Source organism: Mustela nigripes, chromosome 1 (assembly GCF_022355385.1).
Source record: "Mustela nigripes isolate SB6536 chromosome 1, MUSNIG.SB6536, whole genome shotgun sequence".
In the NCBI taxonomy this organism is placed as follows: domain Eukaryota; kingdom Metazoa; phylum Chordata; class Mammalia; order Carnivora; family Mustelidae; genus Mustela; species Mustela nigripes.
The window spans coordinates 264,639,928-264,650,224 of NC_081557.1; the positions used below are offsets into that span (position 1 = coordinate 264,639,928).

Sequence of the window (10,297 nt, forward strand, 5' to 3'; positions counted from 1 at the left end):
GGAGAACGTGACAGGTTAGAGCCAGACGCACCGGCAGCACGGAATAAAGGCTGTGCCGCTCCCACAGCTCTCTGGGGGCAGGAGGGGGACACCGCAGGGACCCGCGGCGGCGGCCGCCCAAGGCCTGGACCCCAGGGTCAGTCCCTCTGCCTGCGGAGCTGCACGCATGCGCCATCCGGGCCCCAGCGTTGCTAAGGCCCCTTGGAAGATAGAAGCCCCGGATAAGACGAAAGCCAATCAGAGGGCTCGAAGACGAATCGGCCAGCCAATCCGCATTCGAGATTGCATCAGCTGCTCCGCGTTCTAGTCGCTCGACCAGTATCCAATCGGAGAGCGGGCTGCTTTGGGCGGACTTTTCAAAACAGCAAAAGCAAAACAAATGGGGACCTTTAAAAGGTGCACTGCGACCAGAAACTGTCTCCTTCCGCCTCGCCAGCCTACTGGTCCCTTTCCTTCCCCGTCCCCGGATCAGTCTCAGAAAGCCGACTTCCAGCTCTCCACCCTCCGCCCGGGATCGAGAGGGAGAGGCGGCTCGGCCAGGCCCGGGGGGGAAAGGAGGGCGCAAAGCCGGCCGCGGACCCGGGCCCAGGCGGGACTCTTTTTCAAAGGCTTCAGCGGCACCGCGGATCCCTCCGCGGGGAGTCACGTGCCCCGCCCCCTTGGGGGCGTCGAAAACTCAAAACAAAAACACGGGATCCGCTCGGGCCTCGGCGGTGGAGGCAGCGGTGCCCGCCGGGGACTGGCTCGCGGGGTCGGCGCTGCGCCCCAGCGGGAGGGTGGGCGCCGCGGGGCGGGATGAAGCGCGGGCTGTGAGGCGGCGGCGGCAGGGGCTGGGGGAAGGGTCCGATGCGGGTCCGGGGGCAGCGCTGAGGCGGCGGGTCCCCGGCCTCCGGACACCGGTTCGGACGCCCCCGCCGCGGCCCGCGGTCGCCGGTGGTCGCCGGACCGCGACGCCGCGGGCGGGTGGAGGCGCGGCTCCGGCGCGGTGAGTGGGCTCGCGGGGACCGCGGGGTTTCTTTGTTCGCGGTGGGGCCTGGGCCGGGGGTGCTGTCGGCGTCCCCCCTCGTCAGCCCGGGGCGACCCCGGCCCTGCCTCCGCGGGCGGTGCTGGCGGGCGGGGCGCGGTCGGGGAGGCCGAAGGCAGGTCTTGGGCGCGCCCCCCCACTTTATCGGGGTCGCTGCGGTGGCGCTTCCGGATGGACAGCCCCGGGGTCGGCGCGGCGGAGGCGCCCGGGCGCCCGCGGACCGACGGTGTCGTCCGGGCACGGGCGGACCGGCTGACGGGCCCCGCCGCCCTCCCGCTCTCGGGCCGCGCTCTCGCCCCTCGGGTGGGTCCGGGGTAGGCTCCGCCGCGGCGGCCGCGGACGGCTCGGGGGTGGACGCCGGCGAGAGGGGCTCCGGGAGCGGGGCTCCCCGGGCGAGGCTCCCCGGGCGAGGCGGGGCTCGGCAGTCTCCTCCCTCCGCTTCTTTGTTCGGTCGCGAGACTTTCTCTCCCCGCCCCCCCACCTTGTGCCAAGCGCCCACCCCGGCCGCGGCGGCCCCGGGGGCTCTCTGCGGGGAGAGGCCCCTCCCGCCGCGGCCTCCGGTGGGGCGACCGCCCGGACGCCGCGGCCCGGGGCCGCCTTCCTGTTTGCGGGGCGGCCGGGAGGCCGGGGTGGCCGGTCCGACCCGGCGCTGGCCGGCCCCGGGCCGCGGCCCCTCCCCCTGCCACACCTCCCCGGAGGCGGGGGCAGCCTGCGCTGGGGCTCGGGAGGACGTGACGGATCCCCTCGCCCGCTGCTCCCCGGGGTGTGCCGGGCGCCTCCCGCCCGAGCTACCGGCGCTGGCCCCGTCCTGCCCCCAACACCCCCCGCCCCGGGTTCCCCCTAACCGCGCCGTGTCTTCGCTGCAGATGAAGGACCTGAGGGCGGAGTACTCGGCGGGTCGAGAAGGGGTGCAGCTCTTCGGGTTGCTGAGCCTCTATCTGGAGCAGGAGCAGAGATTCCAACCTCGGGAGAAAGGGCTGAGCTTGATCGAGGCTACCCCGGAGGTAAGCGCCCGGAAGGGCTCCTTTCTCAGGCAGCTGACCGGGCTCGGAGAAGGACGGCTCCCCCTGCCCGCGCCCCCAGTTGATTTGAGGTTAAAGGCTGCAGAGTTTCTTAAGACCAAAATCTGTCTTCTGGAATACGGAGCTGCATCTTGCAGGTTATGCAAGAATGAGAGTGCCCTGAGCTCCAGAGAAGTGTTTCCCGGACGTGCCGCCCGCAGCCTGCCGCTTCTGGGTGGGGGACTCCCCGGGAGCCGAGTGCTTCGTTTGTGGGAATCCCCTCTGCCCCTGAGATACTCCACAGTGGGCTCTTAGACTTTTTATTTAAATAAAACAAACGATCTCTATTATAGGGGAATTATTTCCGCTATAATTCTCTGGAAGTGTGACAACAGTTCACTTTATGTTGGGTTGCTGAGGCATTTATGCTGTGCATATATATGTATATTTTATGCTGTGTATTTTTACAAAGCCTTGATAGAGATTTGTGTCTTGTATTTGAAAAAGTATCATTAGTTATATGATGCCGCTCTTTCTTCCCGTAGTCTTGAAGGTTAAGAAAAAAAAAATGACTTTATTTGATTCTAATTGTGTGTATTTATCCATCTAGTTCTAGGAAAGTCGTTAATTTTGGTTCTTGGTTTTAATTGCAGGATGATAACACTTTGTGTCCAAGATTGAGAAATGCCAAAGTAGAAGATTTAAGGAGTTTAACCAACTTTTTTGGATCTTGCACTGAAACTTTTGTCCTGGCTGTCAATATTTTAGATAGATTCTTGGCTCTTATGAAGGTATCGAATCCCTTTTGTATACACATCTTTATCTTCCTAAACCTAGTGCTCAGCACAGTGCCTAGCGTATGAGTGTTCGATAAACGTTTGACAAGTGAATGTAATTATGTCACTACATAGAAACATTTTTAATTGGAATTATGACGTTCAGTGCCGGAGTGAGGGACTACAGAATTAACTGTGTTGTAGTTTATGTCTCGCTGTTACGGTTGATACAGCTTCTCTTTGATGATGTGACAGAACGGAGACCGCTGTTTTTAGGTATTACTTAATGTACCTATGCAGTCCTTAGAATGTGGTTTTTGTATTTTTATCTCCCATCATGTTTCTCTTGGAGCTTCGTTGTTTCTAATACTGGAACATGACAAGTAGAAGTATAAGGGTATGTTAAAGATGATCTACTGCCTTCCCTGCGAGAAGTCTTTTCAAAGCAGGGAGCCATGGTCTTATTAACCGGCAACTGTTAGAAAAATGTGGTGATTCTTGGGCCAATAGGATTGCTGTCAGCTGCTGGGTCAGTTTTCAGGACACAGAAAAGAAAAGGGCAGCCATCTGTCCACGGCAGCTTTACATATGCTCCGCTCTGCACAAGTGATGCAATATTTCTCTTGGGCAGATTTGCACTGAAATGTGGGTTGATACCTAAATAGAGAATATAAAAAGATAAGTCACATGTATTATGTTTATATCCAAAGAAGTTTATATTGTCTTGGTGTTGAAAGGCTTAATTTATTTTGGGTGAGGCTACTCTTACGAATTTCATGTTTGAAATACAAAGTATGATTCAGTGTTAGAAACCTACCTTCTGGGGTGCTGGGTGGCTCAGTCGGTTAAGTGTTTGCCTTTGGCTCAGGTACTGACCTCAGGGTCCTGGGATGGGGCTCCTTGCTCATCAGGGAGTCTGCTTCTTCCTCTGCTCTCCCCCTGCTTGTGCTGGCTCTATGTATCTCTCTCAAGTAAATAAATAAGAAATCTTTTTAAAAAAATTTTTTAAAAGATTTTATTTACTTATCTGAGAGAGAGATCACAAGCAGGGGGAGGAGCAGAGGGAGAAACAGAGCCCTTGCTGAACTGGGACCCCTATGTAGGGCTCCATCCCAGGACCCTCGGATCATGACGTTAGCTGAAGACAGAGGACGATTAACCAACTGAGCCACCCAAGGCTCTCATGTCAGAAATCTTAAAAAAAAAAAAAAAAGCTACCTTTTTAATTTGCATTTAAATTACTTAATTTAAATGCTTAAATGCCTTTTTAAAATGGGAAGTTAACTCAGTTTAAAATGTAAAGATGATTCAGTATAATTGTGAGTAAGAGTAAGTACTTGAAGCAGCTAGATAGTGTTCTGTCTAAGAGTTAGGGACATTGTAATATCTTGGGGCCTGGTTTGCTAAATCAGAGTGATGGTTGTTAGAAGCAGCCTTCTTTTTTGTTTTTCAGGTGAAGCCTAAGCATTTGTCTTGCATTGGAGTCTGTTGTTTTTTGCTGGCTGCTAGGATAATTGAAGAAGAATGCAATGTTCCATCCACTCACGATGTAATCCGGATTAGTCAGTGTAAATGTACTGCTTCTGACATCAAACGGATGGAAAAAATAATTTCAGAAAAATTGCACTATGAATTGGAAGCAACTACTGCCTTAAACTTTTTGCACTTGTACCATACTATTGTCCTGTGTCATACATCCGAAAGGTCAGTGGGATGACAAATAAAAATTTGTACTTCGCGTCGCTGTAGCTAACAGTTACAGTGCCAGGGAAATTTATAGTTTTGCTCTTCTAAATTTTCAGCTTGGACTTTCAACAGCAAATTCTTAAAGTCATTTACATCTTTGGAGGTCTAATAAATAAATATTTTGTCTTATCTTTTGATTGTATAGGAAAGAAATCCTGAGTCTGGATAAACTGGAAGCTCAGCTGAAAGCTTGCCACTGCCGACTCACCTTTTCAAAAGCAAAAGTACGTTGATTTCTTCCTTGCATATGTCTTGCTGTTTCTATTCTGATTAAAAAAAAACAACAACTTCTTTTTCTTTTTTCTTTTTTTAGCCATCTGTGTTAGCTTTGTGCCTTCTCAATTTGGAAGTAGAAACGTTGAAGTCCATTGAATTACTGGAAATTCTTCTCCTTGTTAAAAAACATTCTAAGGTAAGTTATCTTCAGTTCTTGTTCCCGAAAGCAGATTTCTCTCCTGATGTTTCGTTTTCTTTTCCCTTCTGATGATTTAAACATTAAGTAATATGGGGCTTTGAACTTTTATGGGGCTTTGAACTTTTGTACTTTTTCTTGTCTCTCAAGTGTTGAGGTTGTCAAAATGTAGCTTCGTCGCAGACAGTATGAAGCTGCGGGGGATCCTGAGTACTTAGCGTCGCTTCTTTCTGTGTTCAGAAGTTGTCCTTCTCTGGCATTCTCGCCAGTGGGTGACATAGCGGTTCACATTGCTCCATGCGCATTGTTCTAAAATACGCAGTAGTTAGCAGACTTAGTAAGTACGCTAATGGCAGCCGTTACATCTGGAGGGCTGAATCGTCAGCGCACTAGTGGCACTACCAAAATAACTTAGCCATGTTTTTCCTTTTAAACCTCTTAGTTTGGCCCACCCGAGAAGTTTTGCAGTCAGGGGTGTTAGCGCCCATAGGGAGTGCTTTGGCTTTTGTTAGGACAGACTCAAGCACTGGGACTGCGAGTCCAGTTGGACCAATAGAATCTTCAACAATGATAGTTTGGGTAGCAAAGGCTCTCGGTCAGGAAGCTGCAGGACTAGTAGGGTTTGGGAAACATTTAAATGTGGGCTTACAGTGAGAATGTCTAGGGGCTAGTCAGCAGCAGGAATAAGGACATCCTGCTCAGATAGTTTTGGAAGCCAAGCATGGAAATGAGGGAGTCACAAATGACCCAAGATTTGAACCTAATGATGGGAAGAATATTGATGCCATTGAGGGAAGTTTGGGAGAAATGAATTTGTGATCAAAGCAGCATGATTTTAGGTTCTTGCAGGTCTTTCAGATAGGTGGGTATTCAGCAGATACTTGGCAGCCTAGAATAAAACTCAGGATAAATTATAGTTGGAGATTGACATTTGAAATTTCTCATGAAGAAATCATAGTAGAAACCATAAGAAACTTGTGGGAGTTCTTTGCTTAGGGGTCATTTGAAACTCTGGGTTTTCACTGTTGGTGATTTCCCCCTTAGGAGGCGAGGGGAGGAGGGTCCATGAGACAAGCGCACTGTCAGGTTGGAAGAAGGTTTTCGAGAAGTATTGCTGCTCAAGAGTGTGGAATTTCAGTGAGTGACCAGCGTAGAAAGAATCGAAGGAGGCTGTTAGGTGCGGCAGCAGGAGGTATCTGTAGAACCGGAAGCGAGCCAGCCTGCCTGCAGGGGGGTCAAGATGTAGCTGGATTAGGTGCTGATGGAGACCAAGATGATAGAACATTTTCTGTTGGCGATGAAAGTATTCGTGAAGCATTTTTTTTTTAGCAAATAACTTCTTAGTTTTCATTTAAATTTTGAACTTACTCATAATTTAGACCTTTAGTAATATTTGAAGATACCTTTTTTGGAAGATTTTGCTTCTTTGACATAGAGTGCACAAGCAAGGGGATCTGCAGGCAGAGGCAGAGGGAGAAGCAGGCTCCCCACCGAGCAGGAAGCCAGTCGCAGGGCTTGATCTCAGGACCCTGGGATCGTCACCTGAGCTGAAAACAGATGCTTAACCAACTGAGCCACCCAGATGCCCCTATCTGGAAATACCTTGAGTGAAAATGTATTCATTGAAATAAGTTGGGGCAGTCCTCAGTGGGGGAGGAACTGTGCTCTTTGGGGGAAATGCCTTTTCTGTCATGTTGCTAACTTTTCCATTAGCATATATCTGGTGTCCTAATGTAAATGCGTATTTTTGGCAGTCCACATAGTGCTATGTTATGTGAAATTCCTTTCACTGAGACTGTTAAAGAACATATTTAATAATAGGTTGATTAAACAACCTAATGTTCTTGGGTCAATGTATTTCCTTAAAATAGGCAAAGATTTTTATTAGGGTCCATGTAAATTATTTATACCTATAGTGCTCCTCCCTTAAACCATTGGTTACCAGATTTTGACTGTATATTAGAATCACTTGGGGAGCTTTAAAAAAGTCTTGACGTCCAGGTTACATTCCGCATCAGAAAGGAGCACCTGCTGGTGGGCGCTGAGCATCAGCGTATTGTAGGCATTACAGGGTGAGTCTAAGGTAGCAAACCTCTTCATTAAATTGTGTTTTTCCAGGTTAATGACACCGAGTTCATTTATTGGAGGGAGTTAGTTTCTAAATGCCTCGCCGAATATTCTTCCCCTGAATGTTGCAAACCAGACCTAAAGAAATTGGTTTGGATCGTTTCGAGGCGCACAGCCCAGAACCTCCACAACAGCTACTACAGTGTTCCTGAGCTGCCAACGATACCAGAAGGGGGGTGTTTTGATGAAAGTGAAAGGTAAGCAGGTTCCTTGACTAGTTAGACTTCCCCGTAGTAAATAATGCTGATTTTATACTCAGAATGGAACCTGGGAGTCTTACAGGGTTTTAGAGAAAGCCCCCACTCCAGTAGCATCATTTCTTCGGGTGAGAAAACAGCTAGAGGTAGAGGTAGGTGGTGATCGAGAAGTATCCCCTCCATCCCCCCTCTTTTTCTTTATTAAACAACAACAACAACCGGAGGCTCTGCTACTGCGCCCCCAGGATTTGTACCGGGAAGTTTGCCTCCGCTGACCACTTCCCCTGCTCTCCTCTCCTGCCTCTGGCACCCACCGGGCTGTGCGCTGTGGCTTTTGTGGTTCTCATTTTTAGATTCCACACGTCAGTGAGATCGTACGGTGCTGGTCTCTCCTCTGTCTGACTGACTTCATTCCTTCCCTTTTGGAAAACTGGTTGCCTCACACCTCCCTTGCTCTTTGAAATAGAGTTCAGTTTAAAAACAAACAAAACCTGAAGTGGCTCTCTGGGCTTCTCAGGGGGGGCAGGATTCCTCACGTGGTGCCGTGAGGTCGAGGACCGGAAGGTGAAGGGAACCCCCACTGCCGCCGCAGACTTCCCGGGATACTGCGACCGTTGGGTCAGATGCCACTGTTCTCATTCAGTTAATTTTTGTTCATAAAATGAATAATTTTATTTGGTTATTTTATGCTCTAGTGATAAAGAACAAGAAGTTTTCATTTTTATAGCTGCTGGTTTCTTGGTTTGAGCGTGGCAGGGATACGGTTACTAATGCGAGAAGGACCCAAAACTGTGTGGTGGGAGACACGCTGTCCTTTGTGTCCACTTACTGGATTTGAACTGCTTCGAATTGTATAGTTGCTGATGCTTATTAATTGGTACAAGAATAATAGTTTGGCCGATAATAATTTGTCTCAGCCTCTTAAAATATGTGTTTTCTAAGGAGATTATAATAGATGACAGTTGATTTTAGGAAGTCCCTATACATTAAATTTTGTCTCCGTAAGGCTTAAATTTTGAATATAAAAATCCTGAAACTGGAGGTACTTGTTCAGTAGTTTATTTGGCTTCTAAAATCTTTAAGTATTTTCTAAATGGAATCTTCTTTGTCTTTCTCTCCCCCTTCAGTGAGGACTCCGGTGAAGATACGAGCTGTGAAGAGAGTCTGAGCAGCTCTCCTTCCAGTGACCAAGACTGCACTTTCTTTTTCAGCTTCAAAGTGGCACAGGCACTGTGCTTTCCATCTTAGAAACCCAGTTGTCTGTGTCAGCATTCAGTGTGTGTACAGATTTCAAAGCAATAAATGGGGGAGTAGGTAGTTTTCTGGTCCGTCCCCCCTTCTAGACAGGAATCGCTTAGACTGGGATACCTACCTTCTATTTATTATTCAGATCAGATCTGGCCTATTTTCATATTTAATCCTAAGCCATCAAATGGGTTAGTGCCTCTTAAACGATTAACAATGTTTTACACATTGGCACTTTATTTTTCTCATCGATCTTTAGCTGTTTGGGGGAGGAGGGAAGGTGCTGATACCTTCAGTTTGTTACTTTTCAAGAAGATTTTTAAAGATGAATAGTGTAGCTTATCTTAAAACTTTTTATACAGCCTTCACCTGTCTATTTAAACCGATTGGGAGTGTACGAGTACTTCCTTCGCAGGGACTGGGGGTGACCCGTGAATGGTTTATCATAGATCTCCCCTACTCTCCGGTCTCCAAACAGAGAATATACTCTCCAGTGTCGTACACATTTTGTTGTTTTGTTCCTCTTTAAATGATCACTTACTCTCTGATGCAGACTCTATAAACTTAGGAATTATAATACATTTCTGTGAATTTTAGTATGTAATGTGTTAATTGAAGTTTCTGCTGAAGCAGAAATACTTGACAGGCTATGGTTGTTAGATAGTTGCATTTTTAATGCCTAAGTATTGTCAGACTGTAGTATTATTTTAATGTTATTAAAACAATCCATAATCTTTAGTTATGCATGCACCTGTGTGAAAGCAGTGCAGGAAGTTGAAGAGAACTAGGTAACTGTGGAATTGATAAATGTTGATCTAGTAACCTATATTATTTCTTTTTCTTCTATTCAAAAAGTCTGCATGATTATGTTACTTCCTTTGTAATTCACATTTCAAAAATAACGGTATGAGTGTATGGGTGCCAAGACTGAATATGAAGGTTTAAAAAAAAAAAAAGTTAAGTGTTTGTAGTATTCTAGTTTTCAGCATATCTGTGTGGTGGTACAGCCATAAGAATAGGGATTTACAAACTCTGTACACATGAGATTTTGTACAGAGAATTTTTTTAACTATAAATTGTATAAAAATGTAAATCTTAAAAAATGTACATAAAAATACTGTATTTTTTTACCCTGTGTGTGTGGTAGTCTAGTCTGATTGCATGTAAATATAATTTATTGTGTATTCTGTATTATAAATCATACATTGATGACTTTTTTAATGGTAAGTCATCATTCATTGGATGTTTTCTGAAGTGGATCTTTTTGAAGTAATGATAGATTACAACTTAAAATAAAAATGTTCATGAATTCTACTCTTTGTTTGCAGTTGTATCTTAATATCTTGGTTCAAAAGAAAAAGTGCTTGCTGTGTTTGCATGGGAAGGCTTGGAGTGAGGCTGGAGTGCCTCCAAGATAAGCTCTCTCTCTGGTTACCAGAAGACCTCTAGGTAGTGTTTCTTCATCACAGTTTGGCCCTTAGCCTTGGAGATCCTGAAAGCAGGTCTGTCACTTGAGAATTGACCTCTCCCTGGAGTGGACTCACACGAAACAAAGGAGTGATGTGTTGACCTGAAGGCCTATTAATTTATAGTGAAAGGCAGCAGGTATCAAGTACAGCAGGATTCTCAGGTTGGAAGATCAGTACGATTTCTTTCTGCAGACAGGCCATGCTCTAATCCGAAGGTTGCTAGGCAAGTAAACACGAGAGTGCTGTGACTGACCCTGCCAGCCTCTGGCTCTTTGACCCTCTCTTTCCAAGACTTAGGCT

The 10,297-nt window shown here is 47.3% G+C and overlaps 1 protein-coding gene across 1 annotated transcript; it reads left to right on the top strand.

Annotated features, from left to right (window-relative positions):
• The first annotated feature begins 916 nt into the window (after positions 1 to 916).
• CCNG2 (cyclin G2) lies at positions 917 to 9,842 on the top strand. The gene is made up of 8 exons (XM_059385571.1): positions 917 to 985; positions 1,891 to 2,028; positions 2,679 to 2,816; positions 4,255 to 4,505; positions 4,693 to 4,771; positions 4,861 to 4,959; positions 7,078 to 7,283; positions 8,411 to 9,842. The coding sequence occupies exons 2-8, from the start codon at positions 1,891 to 1,893 to the stop codon at positions 8,529 to 8,531; spliced, it is 1,032 nt and encodes a 343-aa protein (XP_059241554.1). The 5' UTR covers positions 917 to 985; the 3' UTR covers positions 8,532 to 9,842.
• Positions 9,843 to 10,297: the final 455 nt, after the last annotated feature.

Excerpts from the sequence above, each read along its gene's own strand:
- CCNG2 (XM_059385571.1), top strand. The coding sequence starts at position 1,891 with ATGAAGGACCTGAGGGCGGAGTACTCGGCGGGTCGAGAAGGGGTGCAG. Across the intron at positions 4,772-4,860 it reads TCACCTTTTCAAAAGCAAAA|CCATCTGTGTTAGCTTTGTG; the intron begins GTACGTTGATTT and ends TTCTTTTTTTAG. Across the intron at positions 7,284-8,410 it reads TGTTTTGATGAAAGTGAAAG|TGAGGACTCCGGTGAAGATA; the intron begins GTAAGCAGGTTC and ends CTCCCCCTTCAG.